We start from the raw sequence: 27,336 nt of genomic DNA, 5'->3' as shown, positions 1-27,336 counted from the left end.
TCTAGAAAGGGAGAGTTCAGAAAAATGAGGAAACGAGTTAAAAAGAATCCGTATGTGATTCTTGGCAGCACAATATTCACCACTGTCATGTAATTAGGATAGGTTTTGTACAAAGAATGCCTTATAAGATATCATTCTAAAAGTCTTGATCTGCTAGACATTAATATCTCATTGTATTGTATGTGCTATTGTTGTATGCGAAGTTATGAAGTTTGGCTGTTTGTGTGTTACTGAAACATGTTGTGAGGTTGAAAACACCCACAAGCAGCCTTTCAGGTACAACAGTAAAAAGGCCAAACAATGTTAGTGGCTTATTGAAGAAAAAAAAAAAAAACAAGCACAAGGATTACCCCAGGAATGGTGTACAACAGAAAGCTCTCAGAGATAACACTACACCATGGGAACTGTTTGACCCAGGTCACAGCAAAAGACCTTTCCAGCAAGTGGAAAGAAGATATAAAAGGGGGAAATGACATCATGATGGGACCTCACTCTCCCTACAACAACACACCTGGAAACACCTGAGCGGCAAGGACTGAACAGGCAGAAATTGATCGTCCCAAGCTAAAGAGATTTCTAGCTTATGCATGAAAACCTGGGCAACTCAAGCTACAGAGCCAGGGCAGCTTGTGCCTTAAGAATGTGCCAGCCTGTTTATCACTCAGGGTGAGAATTTGCTAATTCACATCCTACCTCTCTAGTGTGTTATGCTCTAGTATGTTGTGGTTTTGTTTATTTACTAGGTTATCTGCTTTGATCAGTTTGCTATCGCTTATAATCTATCCTTTTGTAGTTAATACACTTATTTTATGTTTTAATCCAAACCAGTGTGCATTTGACTACGGTGTCTGGGGGAAATCTTAGCTTGGTTACCACACGTGTGCATGGTCCTCTTCACATTGAAGGAGAGGCGGACTGGATGTTAAACCCATATACTGGCCAGATTTGACCAGGGCAGGATGGTACTGCTCTGGGATCAGAGGCTGGTGGTTAGAGAGCCTGCATGTAACTGCAGCTGGATGTGTCCCTACCTGTGTGAATGCTGGTCAAAGTGCAGGCTGGAGAGCTTTGCAACTTGTCACAACAGCACAGTGTGAGAGGGAGCCCAGGCTGATAGGTCAGAAGGCTCAGTAGTACCCTAATTCCGGGTGGCACCCAGGGGGGACCCATCACACCATGATCAGAAATAAGGAGATCTGGGAGAGGTAGGGGGAATATTGGCACAAATGGGACTTAGGATCCCATGTTTCATTAACCTTCAGTGGGAGTTGGGTGCCTAACTCTTTAATGCCCTTTGGAAAAACCCTATTTAAAATCCTTGGATCCCCACCCCCGTGGAGATTACTTATAACGTACAACAACAAAAGTCCAAGGTGATATACACATAACCATCCCCCCACTTGCTCTACAAAAAACCTATACAATAAAAAGAAGCAGGAACGCAATATGGTTAAATGTCAAGGTTTGAGGGGTTATTTATGACAAGCAGATATTCTTCCAAAAATGGAAATCCAGCTCAACACAAAAGTGTGTGAACAATGGCAGTAAAACAGCGGTTGGAGAGATAAATGGGAATTTACATCAGGTGTGTGGGGTAGGCTGCCTACTGACCTGAACTAGGATCAGGACCAACCTAGTCATGTATTCGATGCCTAGAGTCAAAAACATCTAGATTGATGATGGAGAATTTAACACAGTATAGCCCCTACTGTTGCTGATACTAGCATTACATGACAAATAAACAATGTTTGACTGAAACTGCAGAGTCTGTACAATATATTTGACATATCCTTCCTCAGGAGCCACATCCTCCATGGCAATTACAAGAAATGAATCATAAGGATTCCACTGTCCTTATATTTATTAAAACAATTTTTGCTCCACCATGTTGTCCATAGCTTTAGCTGAGTAACCCTCTAATCCTCTTGATTTAACTCTTTCCATCCTCCGGCTCTCTACTGTTTTATCAGCTCTGTTCACATCTGCAATCAGATTGTAAAACCACGGAGACGGAGATTATGTTTTACCTGTATGGAAACATGCCAAACACACTCTTGGCCATTGTGCTAATAAATAAAAATAGATAGTAAAATAAAAATGTGTGAAGAAATAACTGTATATAATGTTTCTTCCCATTTCTCTTAACCTGTTAAAGATTGCTGCAATCACAAGTGACCCACAATCCAATAATATATTGCAGCATTTCTGCCGTTGATGAATTTTGTACCATAAAGCACAGCTCTCAGTGACGTAAAAGATATATTTTCAGCTGTGGCATGTCACAGTGTAATTCACTGGTTTATGGTAGCAAAATTCTCCAGTATCACAGATCCACATGATATCCCTAATTTATGGACTTTGCATTTGGATCTCATCTAGCCGCTGCTATTTGCATTACATGACAAATAAACAATGTTTGGAGTTAGTTAAAAGACTGAAAAAAAGATTTTAAAAAGGCCCACACATAGGCAGAGGACTCTACTGAATATACATCAGAGGAGGTTAGTCTAGTAATTAAATTATTTGGTAGCAACAGGGTCAAGACCAATAACTTAAAGGTAGCCCTGCATGTTCTGGTTAATGTAATTGCTAGCAGAGTAGACTTTAATATTAAAACAATATGCCAATAGGGCCAGAAGGGTGATTCATAAAATAGTACCACTAACATATGACACAGAGCCAACAGTTTCCTTGGAGGGTCCATCTTCCTAGTTCCTGAAAGGAAATTGCAAACTACAGGGCATAACTCATTCTGTACAGTTACAGATTTTTGTTAAATAGATTTTGCTCTGCCATGAAAGGTTGCAGGCTACAGAGAGATGCTAAGGCAAAGACCTGTATTCATGTTTAGAATACAAGGATTGATAAGAGATTTTCAAAGTACCACCCCATTGAAGTGAGAGTATTGGTGGCACTGCTTGCTGAAGCCTTTGAAACTCTTCACTGAAACCAGCCACGTGACCTGAAATAGTTATTGTGGGTAACATGCTCTAAAGCACCCAGGTGACTTGGGAGCATAAGTTCAGAGCCTGAGCTCCAGTGTAAGTTGCAACTTCAGAGCGCTGTCTATACAGCTATTTTTAGAGCCCTTGTGCAAGCCTGGCTCGCCCCAGTCTGTTGACCTGGGCTGGGAGGCTCTCTCCAAAATGCTCTGTAGACATATCATAAATCACTTAGGTGCTTTTGAAAATGTTACCTGTCATGTGAATGAACACTAATGATAGCAGAGCTTGTAAGCTGCAAACTCCACTTGCTGATGTTGCATTTGTGAAGTGCTGAAATAAAGCTACTGAGATTACTTAAAGAACTTCAGGTATGACGATACATCAGCTTCACAATAATTTAGGCAGCAGAACCAGATAACTGCAGCAATTTTAAGGAAAGAGTTTCAGGGAAAAGGGTCTTAAGTCTTTAAAAGGGTAAAAGGCTACTCAAGCTATTAACACAGGAAAGCAGCACGTTCTAATGGATTGAGCCTGAAGCTCGTAGTCAGGAATTCCTATGTCATAAAACCTACTCTACCTCTGACTTGATACATAATCTGAGACAAATCATTTATCTTCTCTCTCTTCTCATATTTAAAATAGGGATTACAATAGTCTCCTACCTGGCAGGGGTGTTGAGGCTTAATTTGTTAATTTTTGTACTGTACAGCACTTTGAAACTATAAAAGCTATATATAGAAATGCTTGACACTATTACCAGACTTCAAAACAGACTATAATAGGAAGAGAGATGTGTGGGAACAAAGGTGCAATGATTATGATGTTCAGATGAAGTCTGCAGATACCAGAGGCATTCATCACGACAGCAAGGCAGACAAGCTAGCTTTGGGAAAGGATTTCTTTGTTTGCTTATGTAGCATCCTTCACAGTTATTGCACCAATTTGTTCAATACAGTATGAGAATGGGAAAACATTACAGACGGAAGTCACCCCTGTGCTGACACAGACTCCAGTGCGGGGATGGCTGGCGTATGTATGGGCATTTTTGGACCCCCAATCCTGGGGTTGCCAGAAGCTGCTCTGGTCCCTGATGGCCCTCGTGGCAGCTGGGGAAACGTACTCCATTCTGCATCAAACATGCCATCACTGATTCAGAGAGCACTGTGCATGCCCTGTCTGTTGTGCAGGATTTCAGCTTCTAATGTAGATAGATCAAAAGCAGTCAAGTGAAATGATGCACATGGAAAGCTGTTTAATGTGACAGGAGAGGCATGACTGAACATTTCAGAGTAAATTATAGTTACAGAAAGCTGCATCAGAACAATTATGGAATATGAAATCTGCAACACTAATTTTCCAATTTCATACTATCATTTAATTTGCCAAATTGTTCAGAAGAGAAAATGATAACGTACATTAAAACAGTGAACCACATAGTGACTGGTTGGTTTTCCCCAGTCCAGTTCTAAATGTACAACAATATTTAAATTACATTGATATTTGCATCCAACTTGTTTTTCAGTACTGTTGATGGATGGGTTGCCAGAAAGCCTTCATAGATTTTAAGGTCAGAAGGGACCATTATGATAACCTTGTTTAACCTCTTGCATAACTCAAACCACAGGACTTCCTTGAATTAATTCCTGCTTCAAGTCCAACAGCTGTGGTTGTAAGAAGGGCAACTTTTTAGAATTGCCTCCAATCTTGATTTACAGATTTCCAGTGATGAAGGATCCATCACAGTCCTTGGTATGTTGCTCCAACGATTAATTACCATCACTGTTCTAAATTTGCATCTTATTTCTAGTCTGAATGTGTCTAGATTCAAATTCCCATCATTTAGTTATATTTTTGCCTGCTAGAACAATGAGCCCTCTATCATCAAATTTTTGTTTGCCATGTAATTACTTATAGACTGATCAGAATCACCCCTTACCCTTTTGATAATCTAAATAGGTTGAGCTCCTTGAGTGTCTCACTAAAAGGCATATTTTCTCTTCCTTTAATCATTCTGATGGCCCCTCTCTGAATCCTCTCCAATTTTTCAGTATCGTTCTTGAAGTGCAGACAGCAGAACTAGACACAATATACCACTAACAGTTGTACCAGTGCCAAATACATAGGTAATTTCCCTACTCCTACTGAAAGCTCCCCATGTTTACATCGAAGGATTGCATTAGCCCTTTTAGCCACAGCATCACACTGCAAGCTCATGTGCATCTCAGTATCCCCCGGGCCCCCAAGTCTTTTTCAGTCACTGCTTTCCAGGATAGAGTTTCCCATGCTGTAAGGCTAGCCTATCTTCTTTGTTCCTAGACGTACTAGGAATATACAACATTAACATCATAGTTAGGGTTCCTTTTGTTCTTGTTATCATAAAGACTCTTCCTTATTGTCCTTAACTCTGCTGGCCTTAGATTTTTCTTTGAGTTCTTTGATTCCCTTACCAATTTTCTACAATTTCTAGCTTCTGACTTATATGTATTGTTATCATCTTTCCCTTTCTCCCCAACCCTTGTGTTATATAATATCTTTTTATTTTTATTGCTGCTTTCAACTCTCTCTCTAAGCCAGGCTGTTTTTCTAACCCGTGTAACCTTAACTCTCAGTTCTGGCTTTTGGGGCATCTAATAAAATGTTCTAAAACAGTTCTGAATGATCATTTACATTTTTGTGGTTTTTTTTCCTCCCATCTGCTGTGGCTCACAGTTATTTTCAGCTTTGTAAAACAGGCCCTTATAAAGAACCCAGTACATAATGTCACTGCTTTGGATTTTATTGTTTGCATACAACAAATATAATCAAGTCATGATCACTGGAACTTACAAACCACTAACTTTAAGTGCTGCAATCAATTCCTCTTTATCTATCAAGGTGAGGTCTAATAGAAAATTCCCCTATGTTGGATGCAATACTTCTTGAGTTAGGAAATTGTCATCTACAAGTTTGAGAAATAACCAGGACGTTGTAGAATTGGCAGAGATTTCCAGCATACGTCTCTCAACCAGAAAGAACATTTTATATGACCTACATTTGGAATGATCATAAGCTGCTTTAAAACAGCACCCTCATAGTCCTGAAGATAAAATTCATTCAGGTATGAAATGTATATAGTAGAGCAGGTAAGGAAAAGTTGATTTTTTTCCCTTGCCCATTTATTCCTTGATGAAAATGGAAAACTGTTTCCTTTTCATCAAAAATTTTCTATGAAGATTTTGGGGGTTTTGTTGAAAACTGAAAAATTTGAGATGCTTGGGCAAAAATATAAAGTTTTACTGAACTTTTTCACTTGACTATACAATTTTTTTTTTCAGTTTTTGGTCACTCAAACTTGAAAAAATTCAATTTTCATTGAACCCCAATTTTTTTAATTGAAAACAGACATTTCCTGTGAAAAATTCCATTTTGACAAAATTGCCATGTTCTGCTGGAAAAAAATGTGGACAATTTTTTTTTTCAAACTCTAGTATTTAATTTTCTCTTTACATGCGTATTACGCAACATATATAGCATAGGAGGAAAATGATTACTTACTGTTCAATTTCTTTTCGGTATCTTTCTTCTTCTTCTGCAGCCTTTTGAGAAATTTCCAGTTTCCTTCTACAATACAAGAGCAATTTGCATTTAGAGAAAAATAAGTTGTCATGTGTATGCTAGTGTAAAACAAAAATATATATCGATGAGAACAAATATGCACTGGGAGAATTTAATCAAAAAGTTTTAGCATTAGCTGAAGAAAGCATCATTCTCCCCCATTGATACTGTGGTTTTTAGAGTTATTGAAAATATACTCTCTTTAGTAAACATAACCACAAGCTTAGCAGAGTAGACCAAATGCAAAATATGAACGTAAACCACTCTAGTGAGCTGGAGAGTCAAAAGATTTGACTTCTAACCCGGGTTTCCCGCCAATTAAGAGATAATAATGCTTATCCACCTTTGTAAAGTACTTCAAGATTCTCAGATGATAATTACTGTATCAACTAAAAGCAGAGTAATATTTTTATTTCACCTGCACTACGGCTTGGTTTCTCTGTTATCATCTAACTAAAAAACATAGTAAATCCCTTGATTTGTGCTATTCTCTACACACTATAATGCAAGTATTGTCATCAATTCTGTGTGTAGATCAAAGTACAGGGAGACTCTGGTCACACATCAAGTGCAGATTTATCATGTCTTGAAATCCCATTATTTTTGTTAACTTTGCTATGCCTAATTTATGGCCTATACTGTTGAGAGTGAATTAGCATCCAGATTAGAAGAACCTGAATATAGTAGGGGAAAAATGAGGAAGTGCAGGTTTCTGCAAGAAAAGACAGTAGGGAAAGGAATAAGGATAAGAAGTCAGAGAAAAAAGAAAGAAAGGGAGACAGATAGGAATGTAACTTGTCTATGCTCTTGCTCCATTGGGAAGAGCAGATGAAGGAGAAAAAAGCAGCCAAGGAGAACGTATTCTCCCCACTGTCCTTGACCTAAGCATAAAAAAGAGAGAAGATTCTAAGGGTATGTCTACAATGCAATAGAAGTCCTATGACACAGCTGCGGCTGGTCTATGTCAGCTGTCTTGGGCTTGCAGGGCTCAGGCTGCGGGGCTGTAAAATTGCAGTGTAGATGTTTGGGCTCTGAGACCCTCCCCTTTCAAGGAGGAGGGTCCTAGAGCCTGGGCTCCAGGCCAAGCCTGAACGTCTACACTGCTATTTTTAGCCCCACGTCCCAAGCCTTGCAAGCCCAAGTCAGCTGACCCAGGCTCTGAGACTCAGTGCCATGGATTTATTGCAGTATAGACCTACTCTAAGAACTTAGTAGTAAGCAGGCAATGAGATTTCACTTTCAAGAACAAAGGAGGACAGGGATATTGGGAAGAGGCGGTGTGCCAGGAGGAACAACAGAATGAAGCAATTGGAGAACTGCTGTTTCATTTTTTTCCCTCCTTTCAACAACTGTAAACTGCCACGTTAATAAATCCCTCCGGCAGTGACCAGTATTGTGCTCATATGGTTTTGCTGCCCAGTTTAACCCATCTGTTGTTTTATTTAAACTGAGAACAGATAAAGCCTGGAGTGTTAGGGTACATCTAAACAAGTCTTTACTGCATGACGAGCGGGGATGTAAATCTACAGTGCTCCAGGGCAACACACATTAACTGTCCATATACGTAGACTGTGTAGAAACTGTCAGGGCTCACATGGATCACCCATATACAAGCCACTGATGCCAGGAGTTGGCTACTTTAGGATTCTGAGCACTGCCATGACTGCTGTGGCCAAGGATAAACCTTCAGATTTAGCTTGTCTTATGTAATAAAACAAAGCAATTTTAGTTCTGATTATTTATGTCTAGACTGCTGTGCTCAGACAAGTCAATGCAATGCTACTCATGTCTGTTTTGGAGATGCAGTTTACAGTAGACATAAATAGCTACCTTTTATATATTTAAACATTTCATAATGGCTCACCAGAAACAGGGCTGCTACAGCTGTTGCAGACCTTGTGAAGGCACTGGACTCCGACACAGCCATTTCTGTGCCCGGGGATTCTGGCAGTTTTACAATTTTAGTGATAAATAAAACACTGTGAAGGATATTGATGGGGAGGTTACCCGAGAGCTGCAGTAAGAACCTGCTCTATTGCCTGGTGAAGGTGTGATGAAAACAAGACCGACAGCATCCAATTCCTTTCATAACTGGGCTACAGTAACCAAGTTCCACAGCATTAATCACCCACCATAGGACTCACCTTCTCCAGCCAGTTGGTATTTTCACTTGTTTCAACTGATCATTTTTCCTAAACGGTTAGCAAGTCTGCCTTAGATACTGATTATTAATAGACACATAGTTAAGCATACGTGATAAGAACTAGATTGTGGTCTGTGTAGTGGGGCAGTGCAAAACTGCCCCCATCCCTGGAGAAGCACCTGAGACACTGTGCTCTACAACGGTGTGCACTTTTGTGGGGCTGCTTCTTGTGCACAGGGCTGAGCAATCAACACCATCCAGGAGGATGGATCTAACAGCTCCCCTTGGTATGCTGCTCCGACTCTGGGTCAGTGTGGGAGGGATTGTGGCCCAGTTTCCTCCCCAGACCCTTTTTGCTGGCTAGCTCCCTGGAGGAGGGGGGAGATGGAGCGAGGACTCTCTGCACTGTCCAGAGCACACTAACGGCTATTGTGAGATGTACTACAGCTGCAGAAAGAGGGAGGGGAAGAAGAACTCCTTGCTTGACCCTTTTTCCCTATAAGTATGCCTCAGGATGTAGCCCTAAGAGTCTCTCCAAAACCATCCAGGAACTATATGCTTTACGTGCTGATTTCAATCATATAGGTGTTTTACTGAGAAACATTTTATGGGCAGAGATTTACCTTGATGTCACTGTATTGAATTTTATATGGGTAGAATGTTGTGACCCAATACCTACAAAACCTCGGTAAAGGTAAATGGGACTGTTTAAAAACAACCAGTTTGCCTATAATGCAATGTATGTGGGGACAGCTGTTGTTAGAGTTCTCTTTGTATGACATATCCCCTTGAAAAAAGGCAGGTCTTCAAGTACTCGGGCAGCCTGCTTTGTGTGGTAGTGGGCACTTGAGTATGGTCCAGATATCACTCTTCACCCTATCACTGCTCCCCAAAACAGTCTCGTCCCACTTGCTGTGGCTCTCTCCTACCACCTCTTCTGATCCTACCATGCTCCTGCACCCTCATTCTCCTGCTGGTCAGATGACAATCCTTTCCCAGCCTCTCCCACTTTGGTTTCCTACTGCCAGAAAGGGATAAGAGCCAGAGAGTCTTCAGACGCACTATCTCCTGAGGCTGCTGGTTCCCTCCCTCCAGGTTTGGTATCTGCAAAATACTGACAGCCCTCATTTGTTACCCTATGGTTTTATATATACAGTTTTTGTGTGTGTGTGTGTGTTTTATTTTTAGAGAGAGAGAATGTCTGTGTGTCACTGGCACATTCCTTGAGATGATGAATACAGAAGGATTTTAGCTCTGAAGTTCCAAAGTGCCCACAACACCAACAGAAAAGGGAATTGGAGGAGAGCCTCTCAGCAGCAAAAGAATTAATGTTATTTGAGAGTGTCCTCACCATTATTTCACAGTAATTATTGCCAGTTCCAAGTGAAAGGAAAGTTGAACAGATCTCCCTCCATCTAAAGCACTTACTGTCTCTCTTTCTCTTGCTGCTCTTTGAGGAGTTTGTTAGTCTCTAATGCAAGCCGTTTCTGATGCATTAACTCCTGGCGCTCCTGTTCACGAAGACTCGCCTCTCGCTGCCTCTCGTCCTCAGTCATGAATAGCTCTCTCCCCTGCAATCACAGCATAAAAAAAATTCATCACTAAAAATCTGAGTTAACTTATTTCCCCTAAAAAAAACACAACCTCCAAAGCTGCTACCATAAATGAACATTAAATTGCTTCCTCCCATCACTTCTACCAAGTAACACCTTCTATAACACAGTTTCCAAATAGCAATGATCAAACATGTCAGGTCTGTGAGCAACTTGGGTCCCAATCTGTGATGTGCTGAGCACCTCCTATATGGTGCTGTGCACCCTCAGTTCCTGCTAAAGTCAAAGGGAGGAGAGAATGCTCCTAACCGAGTCAGAAGTGCTCAACGTCTCCCAGGAGAAAGCCCCCCCTTTTCTTCAATACCACTCATTTTACTTTATAATAGGAGCATGCGCACAGTGTGCTGAAATGCATCCATTCTCACACCTGTTTTCTATTCCTGCCTATCCAAGTGGTGTGAAGGCAGTGTCAGAGGTGTTATGTCTGAGTGGATGTGCAAGCATCACTATCTCAGTATGTGTGAATAAGGATCCAAAGGGAACAGGAGTGGGAAACAAGGCTAGTCACATCATCTTGTCTGTTTCTTTGTTCTCTTCTGTTTGAATTTAAAGTTCAAATAAAACATATGGAATATTTTCATCTAAAAACAACAGAGGTAACATAATGGAGCTGTTTGATGGGGGCCTTTTGTGACTGATAGGGCAATTTCCTGCAAAGTCCTTGCAAAAACTTCTTGTATTAAGTTTGTGTGTTATGAGGATTGTATGTAACCTCTCTGAGGGGAGATGTGACAGATATTGCAACCCCAAGCAGTGCCTTTCACGTCCATTTTTAAAAAATGGACTGGTTACATCTGACTGTGTTCTACTCCATGGGGGAGGGCTACTACAGCTCCTGCAGGAATTAGAGACAGTAGGTGGTGATTAAGGCAAATCAGCCACGTTGTAACCCCACCTTCTGGGAAGGCTCGCATTTACCAGTTCAAACTGGATTCTCCAGACACCAACAGACAAAGAAAGGACTTTTGGATAAGTAGCCTGAGTTTAAACTGACTCAGGGCCTTCTTTCTGATCCAGAAAACAGACAGGGCCTTCTGTCCCAGCCCCCCTGCCCCAATCCTTGCAGAAGGGTAGGAAGGATTTGACCTACTTTTGCCCCATAAGTCTAATGGGTGACCTCTGATAAGATTTTAGCACACATATAGGAACTTTTATTGTTTTAATATGCCTTCTCTGTAATGCTTTCACTTTAAGAATAAATATACTTGCTCTGTATGGTAACTTGTGACTGGTGGCAAGTATGCTAATCATAGCCTTAAGAGAGAAATCAAAGCATAGGTACTGCCCTATGTAGGCAGTCTGGCTTGCTGTGGATAGTGCATTGTAAACCAGAGAGCTGTGCAGCCTTAAAAATCTTGGTCAGAAAAGAGTGAGACATGAGTCTCTGCCCAGGACAGGTGAGGGCTTGGAGCGGGAAGCCTAAAGCGAGTACCCTTGGTGAACCACAGACAGAAATACAGGTGCAGTTGTCTTAAAACTGTGATGCTCTTGAATATTCAAAGGCTGGTCATATGTGCCTGGGTTTGTTTCAATGAAAAATGTGTGTTAATTAGGAGGACTGGATTCTCCACTTCGCTCAGGCTCATAGTGGATGGATCTGGAGAAGAAACAGAAGAGAACTCACCATAGCTCCTATGGCAGCCTCCCCTCATCCCTAGAATAGGGGGTGTGTCAGGAGACAAAGGGCGCATGTCCGGGGCTGGGGTAAGGTGTAGCAGAGCAGAGTTCCACTACAGAAAGGACCTAATGCCAATGGCATAAAAGTTAGAATAGGTTCCCAGCACCTCCAGAGTCTACTGGCGCTGATTAGCACTGGATGCAACTAGCTCCTTAAGCCCCTGTGTCTGCTGTTGAGAATCCAGCCTGGAATGTTTATTTAAATGAAGTTTACAAGGCCTGTGGACAATTATATTTAGTAGGACAAAAGTGAGTTATTTCTATAAATCCCCATGTCTCTGGATGAGGCTACTTCCCATGAATGTTGGATGCCCGATGTTTGAAATAAGGACTATGTGCTTCCTTATATATGTGGAAAGATTAAATAGAACCTATGCACTATAACCAAGCCAGACATCTGTAACTGGTTATAATGTTTAATTCATAACTAGAGATGTACAGTGCCTAGCAAAAAGGGGCACAGATCTACCACTGGGGCCCTAGACACTATCACAATACAAATAAACAACAACAAATCTATTATGCACCTGGATCTCCATAGTGACTGAAACCTTTAGTATTTTAATATTAAAAGATTGTACTTATGGTACATGTGGCTGTAATGGATAAATACATACACACACAAAAAACAGATTCCCAAACCAACACTTAATACTTGTTGCCCCAGGTAACGCAAACAGAAAATAAGGGCAAAATTCCACACCCTCCCCACCTCAGGTGTGCATGACACTTCTTGTCTCCAACAAACAGCTGCCCAAAGTCATCCAGGGGATAGAATTCTGGTCTGTGCATGCTGCTTTTTTTTTTAAACCCCACATATGCTTTCCTGGTGCTGCTAGAAATGTATGATTTGCACATATTTACATTGGGCTAAGTGTATTGAATGACTCTTAAATGGATAGATTCTTGAGGAAAAGTGATATGTACAAAGTGCTCAGATACCTAGGTGCTGGAGACCAATATAAAACCCTAAGATACAGTAGATGGAGTATTTGGTTCTCCTACCAAGGGCATGTACATTCTGGTCAATCATAAATACTTCTAGTGCTTAAACCATCAGGGAGTTTAGAAGTGTGCATCTAAAATAGCTTTTTAGCTTTCATGAGAGTCACTTATGTAAAATCATTGTGCATGAAGCAGAGCATGAACCCTATTACCCACTGTGCATGACCAAATACTAATGGCTGAATACTGGAAAGATGTTCACAGAGTAGTTAGACAACAGATGGATTTCACCCAACTATACTCCAGAAAATATCACACATTATCCCACTCCTAAGTGGCCGGCATTTTAATTGTTTAAATGATTAGGCTGGTAGGGGATCGAGGTGACTAATCTAATAGCATTTTCCCATCACTAATTTCTAAGACTCTGTGATTTTATGACAAGTGACAGTGAAATTCTTATTATGCTATGGGCCAAACGTTAACAGTATCTGCATCTGTTTGTGTTTGCAAAAATCTGCATTTCTTTATGCACATCTGTTTGTTCAGTTGGGTACTGTCCATGCGCAGCTGCCCTTTGACATTCTTGGCCACATCATTTCATTTCCATAGAAGCCATTTTTTGGCTCTGCCCTCAAAATATCCTCTTTTAGAGCCCTCCCTCAAACAATCATTCACCTAAGTGCTCTGTCCTTCAAAACTGCGTCAATGGAGAGACTGAGAAAACAGCAGAACAGACCTTTCAAATCCTCAAATGGCAAGAAAAACATTTTAGTTTGGCACTCTGATTTGTTGAATGTTCTTTTGTATAACTGCAAAGGTAATAATGCTCTTGGGAATGGAGAATGTCAGCAATAACTGGTTTCTGCTGTTATCAAAGGCATTTAATCAGCCAAAGAATACTATTTATTGTTTTGTGTGCTTATGCCATGAACATTAGCCCTTAGATACTATACTAGATGTTGTTTCCCCTATTTATTTCAGCTATACAAGAACTGGTAACAAATAAATATTAAAGTTCATATACTGCCTGTGATCTGCACGTGTTACTTCAGTATTTTATTGTATGGGGCCCTAAAGTTTACTCTAAGAGGGTTTAAACAGTAGAACAATTATTCAAATCCCATTGACGTCAATGAAAATATTGACTGACTGACTTCAATGGCTTTAGATCAGGCCCTAAAAGGGTACACTACTATCGTACAAAACATTAGAAGTGGCACATTATGTTTATTAGTTGAGACAAAGGACCAAGTTCATTTCTGATGCAATGCCACTGGAATTAACATTTACAATAGGAATTAATTGGCCTAGGACTTTAATGAGGCTCAATCCTGCTCTCACTTAAATCAATAGGCATTTTGGTCATTGGTAAATATATGGGATCAGGCTCATAGTCCCATGTTATTCTGCTAGAGTACACTTAGCATAATTCTCAAACAAATAATTAAAAAATGATGTCAAACAATACTAGCTTGGCCAAATCTAGCAGTGCAAAACAAATTTTGAGACCATATAGATCGTTAGATGTGCACCATCACAATTCCTGTCTGCATCCAAGCAGAGCTCAGCACAGCTCTGGAGCTCAGAGTGCAAATGTGGCTTTCAGCTACCCTGATCTTGGGACTGTCAAGCCATTGGTCGGGACCTTAGTATAAGATGGAAAAGCCTGTGGCTTGCTCTGTTTTACATTGGCTACACAGCCACTAAGGGCTGTTCCAACAGCCAGGGATTACCAGGCAGAGGGGGATATTGGTTGCATCCTCTTTCCCCTAGAAACAGAGAAGTAACATAGGAGTCACTATTGCAGTTCTGCACCAGCAGAGGATTTCCTAGACAGAGGGAATCCACCATGGACCAATGAAGCTGGCTCAAAGGCTGCTTCATACCACCAAAGCATTCCAAAGTATCCTTAGTAGACTAGAAAATGTGGACCATTAGGTCACATACACTAGTTTTATACCACAGACTTCAATGGATTTACTTGTGATCTACACCAGTGTGAGAGTAGTATCTGGCTCCCTGACTTCAGTAGATTTACACTGGTGCAAGTGAGTGTAGAATTTGACCCATTGTCTTGCATTAACTTGAGTTAGCGTTTTAGCTATTTTCTTTGCTGGCAAAATTGGATTTGATTTTTGTATCAGGCCCTTTTAGTGACTTCGAGCCAAAGCCTATTGAAGTGTATGGAAAGATTCCTGTTGACTTTAATTGGCTTTGGATCAGGGCATTCAAAAAGGGAACATGAAGTTACGTTGAAACAAAGACTATTGTATTATTTATTATTGCCTACAGTTTTTCATATGCTTTCCGCTTCTATAGGTTCATTACTTACGGCTCCTGATACAATGGAGATAGTTAGGGTTCGACTGCTTTTTAACACTCTCACAGCCTACAAAAACAAAGTGAAAAAGTCCGTTTCAGTGTAAAAATGTTATATATATAAAGAAGAGAGAGAAAGAAAAAGTAGGATAGTTTTCCTTCTCAGAGTTTTATAGATTTTAAGGTCAGAAGGGACTATTAGATCATCTATTCCAACCTCATGCATAACACAGGCCATAGAATTCCATCCAATTACACTTGTATTAAGCCAAATAACTTGTCTGGCTAAAGCGTATCTTCCAGAAAGGCATCCAAGTCTTGATTTGAAGACATCAGGAGATGAAGAATTCACCATTTCCCTTGGGAAATTTGTTCCAATGGTTAATCATCACCATTGTTAAAAATGTGTGTCTTATTCCTAACTCGAATTTGTCTGGTTTTATCTTCTAGACATTGGCTCTTGTTATGCTTTTCTCTACTAAATTAAAAAGTCGTTTAGTACCCGGTATGCGGAATTTACACATAACTGCTGGGAACTTTCCATACACAAGACACTTAATTTAAATACAATAATGGGACGAAATAAAAACTCTTTTTCCCACCTCTTTGTGGTCCACATTAGAGAAATCCACTCCATTTACTTCAACAATCTGATCACCAATCTATAAGAAATAATTAAAACATAGCATATGACTCTTTCTTTGTTATGAGTATCCTTACACTTTTTCGTCTCCTGTTGTAAAAGGTCACAGAACACGACTTCACCAATGGATCCCAGATCACTGAATGAAATTACTACAAAATAAAATGACCCTGTAACATCTCACTTGGAGGACAACATACTCACCTCCAGCCCCACCTCAGCAGAAAGAGAACCTGGTTTAATATTGCTGATAAAAATGCCTGGTTTTTGTGTTGGACCACTGGAAATGCTGGGGTAAGCAGAGAAAACAAATGATATAGGATAACACCATACAAAGAAGACATCATACATGCTGAACCATTGTCTGCTTCTAGGATAGGTATTTCTTGATATTTGCTTCCTGTATTTCTCACTGATATTTGAAAAACACACTGGGCCATATCCGCAGATGATGTAACTCACCATAGTGGAGGGAAGGATAGCTCAGTGGTTTGAGCATTGGCCTGCTAAACCCAAGGTTGTGAGTTCAATCTTTGAAGGGGCCATTTAGGGATATGGGGCAAAAATCTGTTGGATGATTTAACTGGGGATTGGCCCTGCTTTGAGCAGGGGGTTGGACTAGATCTCCTGAGGTCCCTTCCAACCCTGATATTCTATGATAGCTCCACTGAAATCAATGGGACTATGTTAATTTACGTCAGCTAAGGATGTGACCCACTGGATTTAATATGCTCATTACAGCATATCCTGTCACAGCCAATATTGTTTTTCCTGTTGGTCACAATGCCTATGCACGACACTTATCACAATAAGCTGATAGGAGAGCAATACTATGATAAAAATATTTTTGACTAGATCCTTTGCTGATGTAAATTGGCATTGAAGTCAAGGGAGCTATATCAATCTACGCCAGCTGAGCAACTATTCCATATAAAACACGTTAGTGAACGAGTAATGGCTTGCATGTTCATTTAGGGTGCTGAGGACACCTGCACTATCACTCGGTTATGTACAACAGAATACCATTCTTCAGAACTATGGACCACACCAAGAGGGAAGTCACAGGCAGGAAACATACTTCTGGGGTAAAAATCCTCAAGCTGCAGCTAAGAAAATGTGTAGATCAAATATGGCAAAGATTTCTGAAGCATGCTGACTGACTGCTGCTTCTCCTGCATCAGGCAGATGCACTATCCAACTTTCTAAGTTTGCAACCAGCTTAATTAGTTGCTTCAAGTTGTTCAGTGGCTGGGTAACAAATGAAAACATGAAGAGTGCACAGAAATATAATGCTAGTCAGTACAATGTGAATGCACATTGGACAGCAATGGTATTTCATCTTATAGCGCTGGTGAACCAAAGATACAGAGACCATCTGAATAAAGGTAAGTATAAAAGATAAGGGGCCAGATTTACTAAAGGTATTTAGATGCAGATAGGCACCTAGTGGGAATTTCAAAAGTGCCTCAGTTAGATGCTGCACTCCCATTGAAAGTCGATGGGAGTTGGGGTCTACTGAGTTATGTTGCTTTTGTAAATTCCATTAGGTGCTTAGCTGGCAAAGTTTCTCGCATGTGGCCACTGTGGCCGCATGCGGCCACCAGGGGCTTTTCCTGCGGCCACAACAGCTTCCTGAGCAGTGATGGTGGAGCAGGAGGCAAAGCATTGCCCCCTCCCCCCCGTTCCTCCTGGATGCACAGCCCTTTTCACAACAGACTTACTAGCTAGCAATAAATGAACTACAATGATTTGGACGTGTATATGTGCATATTTATTTGTTTTTCCTAAAACTAATTAAGTATTTTAGAGAGTGGCCACCAGCAAGAGCTGTTGGCCGCACTCGAAGCCAACTAAATAATTTGTCCTGAGAACCCCTGTCTTAGGGCATCTAAATATATTTGTAAATCCGGCCCAGAGTTCATGTGGCAGGAGGAGTGTATTTTCATACAGTTATAAACAGAACAGTACAAAGAGCATAAAGTTATTTTTTCTAAGCCATAAAAAGTATGACCAAAAAACATGAAGTAATATGATATTTTTTTCCTCCTATGCTCCTCTAATGTCTATTACTAATTAGAAAATGGCAAGCTGGAGAAATTGCTATATTCAAAAGAGTTTTACCCCCAGTAAATACTAAAAACAAATGAACCAAACCAAACATCCCTTCCACATTTAGTTAATTCGTATTAATATGGAGTTGCTACTTTATGAATTCAAAGTTAAATATGATAGTATAAAAATTACTTCCGTGCACCATAAAAAGGCTTAATGGGTATTTTATTATAGGTATATGGTACATTTGAGGGAATATGATAACTCATAAATACTAACATCACATCTGCATGGTGGACCTGATTCTCCACTCACAACCAATTTACACTTGGGTAACTCCACTGATTTTAGGATTGCTCCTGATTTACACAAGTATAAATACGAGAATCATGCCCAGTCAGAATAAACGTTTTTTTTTAAAACTTCTCCCATCTGTGCAATTGTAACTCTAACAGACCCCAGTTGTCGGTGGGTGGGATAGAACTGGGGACCTCTAGAGCTTAGTGCATGAGCCTCTACCGAAAGAACTAAAAGCCAACTGCCTGTTAGATAAGGCTGTAGAGCAGACTCATTAACCTCTCTCTAAATGGTCTTGGTGCCACTAGACGGGACAGAATACCACACCAAGAAGGTGTGTGGGTTACACAATACTTTGCCATATAACCTTATATTATCATTCTTTCTAATTCTCCGATTTAAATTTTGTAAATCATACTATCATAAAAAGGGATGGTTCTTTTTAAAATAAATGTTATGTTCTGATCACAGAATCATTTTGTGTGGGGAAAGAAAGATTAACGCCTTTACTGCTGCTACCAGCATTTAAAAAAAAACAAAACCTATACCTCAAGACATACTATACCACATATGTTCAGCAGAAGCAGCAGCAGTAAATGATCCCCAATAATAAGGTAACTGATTATTCTTAATTTCACAGATGATCCTTGAACAGTTCTTTGTTAGGGTATGTCTACACTATGAGCTGGGGGTGTGACTCCCAGTTCAAGGAGACATACCCACACTAGCTCTGATTGAGCTAGTATGCTACAAACAGGGTAGCTATGAGAGCGTGAGCAGCTCAAGGGATAACTGCCCCAAGTACGTTCCCGTCTGAGACCCCAGGCACATACTCGTGGCAGCTAGTCTTTCCTGTGGCTTGTGCCACCCTGGCTACACTCTATTTTTAGTGCGCTAGCTCGATCAGAGCGAACGTGAATATTTCTCCTAGAGCTGAGAATTGCACCCCCCCAGCTTGAAGTACAGATATACCATTAAGCATGAAAAAGAGGTCAGCGTAATTATTAAGCTTTTTCTGACCAAAAAAAATCACATTCAGTGCAAGCGCACAAGATCATAGAGAGTATTAAAAGATGTTAAGTATGGCGTCTGTCTGGCTAAGAGCTGTTCTGTACACAAACTTGCACCAAAATAATTATACGAGTTTTAAATCATACTTTTTGTTTTTTCAGAGCAAGTCTGGGGGTAGGCACTCATTTTTGAATAAAAGTGCCCTATTTTGATTTTGCTTAAGTCGATTTAAAAAAAAAGTGTGAATTAAGACCAACTGAGTAATTTTGGTGCCAAAAGTAGGATGGAGAGCTTTGGAAAGAGTGAATAACGTTATGAATAAGGCCGTAAGAAAGTTGTGATTTTTTTTTTTTGGTTCAAAAGTTGCAGTCACGGTACATTCTTCCCAGGAATGCAGCCTGCTTTCCAAAGCAGGACAGCAGCACAGAAGAGAAGCTTGGCTCTCAAAGACAGATGGAGGGACAGCTGGGCCAAATTTGAATGGCAGTATGACCCTGTGCATCAGGACAATGAAATCAATGGCACTCAGGCACTTTTGAAAATTCCACTAAGCACCTATCTGCATCTTTAGGTATATAAATACCCTTTAAAATATCTAGCCTGTAGACACCTAAATAATGTACCTATTTTTGAAATTTGGACTTAGGTTCCTAAGTCACTTACATGCTTTTTAAAATTTTACCCTTAGACACATACATTGTCAATAAAAAAAATAATTCTTTTCTTTTGATTTATAAGTAACTAAAAGAAAAAAAGTTCCTATACCATGTTCTAGGTGTCTTTTTGAAATAAGCTGGTCACATTTTCCATTTTGAACATGGTTAAACACAGATCAACAGTAGTTCTTTTGTAGTGACTTAAAGATGCACCTAAATGGAGGTGCAGAACTTAGCAAGTAGACATTTATGCTGCAGTATTAAGTGTTTAAATAACACATTGTACAAAGGTATTCCCACATTTTTGTCAAAATATTAACTTGTATGTATATTTTGCTGATACTACACAACTAGGGGTGTAAACAAAGACTGTTCTGCATTTCTCACGTCACAAATTACCTGTGTTTCTTGCAAACCATATTAAATGGGACTCATCTACAGACCTGCATCCCATGCCCCTTGAACCAATCAAACTAATGAAGACTTTCTTCTCTTTATTGTCCCTTCCTCCAGATGAAGCGAGTCCAGCAACACTGCCTTTTCCCTCCTATAGCAAAAGAAAGAAGGGGAAAAAGACTGCAGGCAAAATCCCGGCTTCACTGAAGCCAATAGTAAACTCCCATTGATTTCAATGTGTCTGGATTTCACCCTACACATTTACAGGTTACACTGCTATATAGTCCAAATTCAGCTCCAATGTAAGGAGGAGCAAATACATTGACTTCAATGGAGCTGTGCCAGGACTGAATTTGGCTCTTTATCTATTCAAAGAGGATTTTCACAACAGTCAAGATACATCTCAGGAGGAAAGTGGAGAAAAAGTTAAAGCAAGGGCATATGAGAAAAATGATTAGCTTGTGCATATCATGACAAGCGTTGCCTAAAATATATTTATTTGAGCTCACGAAAGCTTATGCTCAAATACATTTGTTAGTCTCTAAGATGCTACAAGCACTCCTTTTCTTTTTGCGGATACAGACTAACACGGCTGCTACTCTGATACCTAAAATATATCGATAGCCCTCATTACCTATTATTTTAAATGGAATCTTCTGTGATGTAAATCTAGGGAAAGCTAGTTATGGGCTCTCTTAGAACTGCTGTAACCCATGGATGTCATTCATAGACTTATTTGTTCTTCCATTAGTTTCCCACACTCTAGGAATTTTAACCTCTAACAGAGTCAGGGTATGTCAATCTATTAAAAATTACCTCTTGCAAAATAAGGTGCAGGTGGCTTGCTGAGTCACCAAACTCAACAGAAGTTATTGAGTCTATGGGTAGAAACATTTCATTTCTATCACACATTTTCTATATTACCGCTTCTAAAGCTTTTCATTTTCACATTTGTCTGCTAAACTTTAGCAGTCTATTTACCATGTGCTCATCACCAGAGCATCAGAGCAAAAATACACAAAAGTCTACATTTTCCAGGAGTAACTAGTGATATTGAGTGTTCAAGCTGAGACCCCCTGAAGGGGCTAATTTTCAGAAAGATTGAACATCTGCCTTCTGAAAAAATCAGGCCCCAGTAAAAGCCATCTCAATTCAGGCACCCAAAAATGAAGGCACTCAAAACCACAAATTACTTTTGAAAATGTAGGTGATATGTTTAGTTATATTTTCTAACTATCAACCTCATCCACTCCCATTGAAATTAATGGAAGCTTTTTCTAATGACTTCGGCAGGAGATGGATAAGGCCACATAGGAGCACACTGGTAGGACATTAATAGCTGTTTGTTTCAGATTTCACTTAACAGGTTTTTGTACCATAAAAATAAATGCAATCACTCAAAAGATAAGTAGAGGGGAGAAAGGCAAACTAAATATCGCTAAGTGTTCCAGAGGGCATATTACTAAAATAAGATATTAGGTGTCTTACCCCAGAATCTGACACAAACTGATCCACAAATTGCCACTTAAGAGGCTCATCTGGAGAGCTAGAAGTAAAAAAAACTAAAATGGTTAAATATGATGAGGAAAATAGTTTAAAAATGATGAGTATATTGAATGTGGCTTCAATCCAGCCTTGTATTTTGATTCCACACATATAAGTAGGTATTATTGATAAAGAATTATATTGATTTTGTAGTCAAGTACTTGGATGTCTAAAGGACATCAGGTAAACATGCAATAATTTACATCAGTAAAGATGGAGGTAGAGCTAGTAAAAAAAAAAACCTGTATAATTTAGCAAACTTTTTGAAAAATTATTGGCTTTTGGAAACTTTTTTCGAAAGTCAAAAAATCTCAACCAGTTTATACAGCTAGTTAAAACATCCCTCAACAACCTAAAAGATTTTTTATCAGAACACCCCCCACCCCCACTGAAATTCAAATTTTCAACAAAAGTCATCATAGACCAATCATGATTTTTAAAATTTCAGACAGCTTTAGTCAGAGGCTGCTTCTAAACAACAACCCCTGAAAGTTAGGAAGATGCAAGAACCTTGGAGCATTGTGCTAAGTGAATTTGGTGATGGAATTTGTCTGAGTTCCAGACTGATTCCACTGATAAATAAGCAAGCTTATCTTTCTGCATTGAGACAGGGAATCAGATGAGGCAGTATCCTGCCAAATCAGCCAATGTGTGTCATTTTAATCATTGGTAAAGTTGGCCATTATCAACTTTCTAGAATACCAATGATAGATAAGAGATTGCAGAGGAAATGAAGAATCTAATTTGTATGTTGGATATGAAGTTAGGAAAGGGACTGATTGTGTTTACCTTTTGACAGGTATCATGCCGACATCTGCAAGAGAAAAATATGTCAGGTAAATCTTCCTGCAGATTATGAATTAGTTACATGACATTCTCTCTGTCAGTGTGGGAATCGTAGCATTGCATTACTTACGTCTTACTTTTAAGGACACTATTTTCTTTGTGCGGATGAGATTTATTACTTCCTCGTGAGTGCATGAAGAGATGGAGTATCCATTTATCCGAACTATCTCATCTCCAATCTTAGCAATAAGAAATAGAAGGAAAATCTGTTAAATGATTTGTTTAAGAAAGGAATCAGTGTAGAAAAGTCTCTAAGCAACTTGTGTAAACTGATAATCTCTTTGATGCAGAGGTCATGTGACTGGGAAAAGAAATGTTTTGGATAGATAACAGAATACCTTGAATACCTCTAGAATCTCAAGTAAAGTCCAGAGTGAGATTTAACATAAGAATATAAGAACGGCCATACAAGGTCATACCAAAGGTCTACCTAGCCCAGTATCCTGTCTTCTGACAGGGGCCAATGACAGGTGCCCCAGAGGGAATGAACAGAACAGTTAATCATCAAGTGAGCCATCCCATCACCCATTCCCAGCTTCTGGCAAACAGAGGCTACCAAGACCATCCCTGTCCATCCTAGCTAATAGCCATTGATAGACCCTATCCTCCAGTGATGAGCTGCCAAAATCTTAACGGGTTCCCTCCTCACCCCACGAGGGGGTTATTGCCCACCCCCGCCTCCAGGGACTCCTGCCCCATCCAACCACCCTGCGTTCCTTGATGCCCCCCCAGGACCCCTGCCCATCCACCCCCCGCCCCCATCCCCTGACTGCCCCCAGAACCGGGCAGGAGGGTCTCGTGGGCCACCGTAGTGGGTGCCCACCCCACCCCTAAGAGCCAGAGGGACCTGCTGGGGGGCGAGGTGGGGAGTCCCGGCAGTGCTTACCTGGGGTAGCTCCCAGGAAGCATCCGGCAGGTCCCTCTGGCTCCTAGGGGCGGGGGAGCATAGCTGGGGGGGGAGCAGGGGGAGCGGCTGCTCCCCCCACTGATCACATTAAAAGTGGTGCCTTAGGCGCCAACTCCCTGGGTGCTCAGGGGCTGATGTACCCACAGGGAAAATTTGGTGGGTGCAGAGCACCCACCGGCAGCTCCCCGCCCCGTGCCTGGCTCCAGCTCACCTCACCTCCGCTCCACCTCCTCCCCTGAACGCACCGCCCCGCTCTGCTTCTCCACCCCCCCCCCGGTGAATCAGCTGTTTGGCAGGAAGCCGGGGAGGGCCGAGAAGCAGGTGGCGGCTTTGCGCTCAGGCCCAGGGAGGTGGAGGTGAGCTGAGGTGGGGAGCGGTTCCCCTGTGTCCCCGCCCTGGGTTACCTGCTGCGGCATAGGCAGCCCTCCTCACCTCCCCCCCCACCCCAGCTCACCTCCGCCTCCCTGGGCCTGAGTGGGAAGCCACGGCCTGCTTCTCAGCCAGCCCCGGCTTCCCACACGAACAGCTGATTCGCGGGAAGCCTGGGGGGTGGAGAAGCAGAGCGGGGCGGTGTGTTCAGGGGAGGGGGCAGAGCGGAGGTGAGCTGGGGCAGGGGGTGGGGAGCTGCAGGTGGGTGCTCTGCACCCACCAAATTTTCCCCTTGGGGTTCCAGGGCTGGAGCACCCATGGAGTCGATGCCTAAGGCACCACTTTTGGCTGGCTAAATTTAGAAGCCCTTTTAGAACCGGTTGTCCCTCGCCGAACACCACTGCTATCCTCCATGAACTTATCTAGTTCTTTTTTAAAACCCTGTTATAGTCTTGGCCTTCACAACATCCTCTGGCAAGGAGTTCCACAGGTTGACTATGCATTGTGTGAAGAAAGACTTCCTTTTGTTTGTTTTAAATTTGCTGCCTATTAATTTCATTTGGTGACCCCTAGTCCGTTGTGTTATGTGGAAGAGTAAATAACACTTCCTTATTTACTTTCTCCACACCAGTCATGATTTTATAGACCTCTATCATATGCCGCTTAGTCATCGCTTTTCCAAGTTGAAAAGTTCCAGTCATATTAATCTCTCCTCATATGGCAGCCATTCTATACCCCTAGTCATTTGTGTTCCCCTTTTCTGAACCTTTTCCAATTCCAATGCATCCTTTTTGAGATGGGGCAATCAAACCTGCATGCAGTATTCAAGATGTGGGCATACCATGAATTTATATAGAGGCAATATGATATTTTTTGTCTTATTATCTATCCCTTTCCTAATGATTCCCAACATTCTGTTTGCTTTTCTGACTGCCACTGCACATTGAGAGCATGTTTTCAGAGAACTATCCACAATGACTCAAGATCTCTTTCTTGAGTGGTAACAGCTAATTTAGCCCCCATCATTGTATATGTATAGTTGGGATTATGTTTTCCAATGTGCATTACTTTGCATTTATCAACATTGAATTTCATCTGCCATTTCGTTGCCCAGTTTTGAGAGTTGCTTTTGTATCTCTTCGCAGTCTGCCTGGGACTTAATTATCTTGAGAGTTTTGTATCATCTGCAAATTGCCACCTCACTGTTCACCCCTTTTTCCAGATCATTTATGAATATGTTGAATAGGACTGGTCCCAGTACAGACCCCTGAGGGACACCACTATTTACCTCTCTCCATTCTGAAAACTGATCATTCATTCCTACCCTTTGTTTCCTAACTTTTAACCAGTTACCAATCCATTAGAGGACCTTCCCTCTTATTCCATGACAGCTTAATTTGCTTAAGAGCCTTTGGTGAGGGATCTCATCAAAGGCTTTCTGTTTGTTTTGGATCAATTGAAAGTTTGTTATCACAAAATTAAAGATGTTTTGTTCTGATTTCAACTTTTTTATTATAATGTAAATATATAAGAATTTTATAATATAATAAAATAAATTTCAAAACAAAGTTGTTTTGAATAAAAAAGTCAAAATATCTTATTCTAATAAGGTCATAACAGAACATTTTAACCTTATTGGAAAACTTCTTTTGCAATATTTTTCAAAACAAAATTTGATCTGAGTCAACATGTCTCCACAAAAAGTTCTGATTTCAGTTAAACAGCATTTTCCAACAGAAAACCATTATGTTGAAAAATATTCAGACAGCTCTATCACTAATGCAGAGCTATGTGAAAATGATCAATTGCTACTGTATTGCGTCCACCCCTTTCCTGAACTTAAGCAGTCATCAAGTTGTCTTGGCCATATTGTGGCTATTATGCACTGTACTAATTCAAACTGCGTCCTTCATCTATTTTTCACTTTTTCACTTTCCTGGATCACTATCCACTTTTTTTGGTTCACAGGTCTTCAGATCCTGCAGAAAGAGTCCTGAACAATTCTCTGCCTTTCTTGCTTATGCATCCAAACATGGGTGTCTCCATGCTTATCCACATTGAAACTCTTGTCTGATATGGCTAACATCAACCATAATGGGGCGTAAAGAATTTTCCTCTGCTTGATTCCAGGACCACTTCTACCCATGGTCCTATTAACACTCTCCCCTTAGGCAACTACAAACTAATCCTCAGTATAGAAGGGCATGCAAGTGACCATCAAGAAATGCTTTTACAACAAACTACCAACATTACTCCCTACTTCCAATATATTTTGCCTGATCTCTACAAACAACACAACTAAATTCCTTGGGTCTATTTCTTGTCTGGTCTTCCATGGCTGTCCCCATAAACTGATCTAATATGTATTACTGTTAATAATGACATTTATATAAAATGCACCATTGAAATCAATGGAAATTTTGCCATTGACTTCAATGGACCAGGACGGTGCTCTTACTATCAAAACTTTGTGTGGCATTTTACAGAGAAGATATATGCACATATGGATTATTGTTTGTAGTGCCACCGATAATTAAGTTTGCTTCACACTTTCCATTTAAGACCCTATTTTCAGTTGCATGTAACTTTGACAAACAGCAACTGTTTGAGCTGAAATTTTCCATGCCAGGTGTCTGCCTGAGGCTGACTTTTGTGGTTGAAAGCGTCAGTAAAAATGGTTCAGCTGGTTCAGAGAGCAAAATTAGGGGAAAATATGTTGTTTTGTCAATGTTTAAAACAGTCATACAGCTGTTTCATTTAGAAGCTCTTGCACCCCTATGATTCGGAGCAGGTATTGAACTTGGGCAATGGAGCAGGGGGGTTACCCAGATGCTTAGTTGAGGTTTGTCACTCTGATTCCATCTGTACCAGACATGCTCCATCACAGGGCTGCAGAGAGACTGAGCAGGACTTTGCCTTCAATTGTTCTCCCCAGCTGCCTGGGGCTGCAGTGGTGCCAGGCCCTGGAACTGAGGGCAGTTCTAAGTGCTCCTTTAACTGGTGCCCAGGCAGTGTGGAGAAGGCAGCAGCCTGTCTGCAATACAGAGATATCAGGAGTTTACATGTCAGGAAGACGGACAGGCGGGAAGGGTGGGAGGAGCATCATCCATCCTGCACAGTGAATGAGGGAAGGAGCTTGTGGAAAAAATACTATGCAATCCTGTAAATAGAGATTGTATCATAATGCACACACATGAGGAGGCCACATTAAGGTTCCACAGGCAACCTTAACTCTGGCATTTCCTAACTTTTGAAAGCTTGACTTTACACCCTTCGCTTTCTTTTTATTGTAGGGAGATTTTTTTTTTTAAAAAAAAATTAATAATACAAGTCATTTTATTGAATGGGCCCGATTCTACCACTTTTACTCATACT

At 40.7% G+C, this 27,336-nt stretch overlaps 1 protein-coding gene across 9 annotated transcripts in view; it reads right to left on the bottom strand.

Annotated features, from left to right (window-relative positions):
* The window catches only part of USH1C (USH1 protein network component harmonin), a 126,833-nt gene that overhangs the window by 73,222 nt on the left and 26,275 nt on the right, over window positions 1-27,336 (bottom strand). For all 9 annotated transcript variants that reach the window (XM_043517603.1, XM_043517600.1, XM_043517601.1 and 6 more), the window contains exons 5-13: window positions 22,756-22,864; window positions 22,629-22,653; window positions 21,783-21,840; window positions 20,342-20,445; window positions 16,087-16,171; window positions 15,842-15,901; window positions 15,253-15,309; window positions 10,111-10,253; window positions 6,480-6,545 (exon numbers count right to left, since the gene is read on the bottom strand). In XM_043517603.1, the coding sequence (XP_043373538.1) occupies window positions 6,480-6,545; window positions 10,111-10,253; window positions 15,253-15,309; window positions 15,842-15,901; window positions 16,087-16,171; window positions 20,342-20,445; window positions 21,783-21,840; window positions 22,629-22,653; window positions 22,756-22,864 (707 nt within the window). The remainder of the gene's footprint in view (window positions 1-6,479; window positions 6,546-10,110; window positions 10,254-15,252; window positions 15,310-15,841; window positions 15,902-16,086; window positions 16,172-20,341; window positions 20,446-21,782; window positions 21,841-22,628; window positions 22,654-22,755; window positions 22,865-27,336) is intronic.

The sequence above is a fragment of the Dermochelys coriacea genome, chromosome 6 (genome assembly GCF_009764565.3).
Source record: "Dermochelys coriacea isolate rDerCor1 chromosome 6, rDerCor1.pri.v4, whole genome shotgun sequence".
Lineage (NCBI taxonomy): Eukaryota > Metazoa > Chordata > Testudines > Dermochelyidae > Dermochelys > Dermochelys coriacea.
The sequence above is the reverse complement of the archived record's forward strand: the minus strand, read 5'-3'. Positions and strand labels throughout refer to the sequence as shown.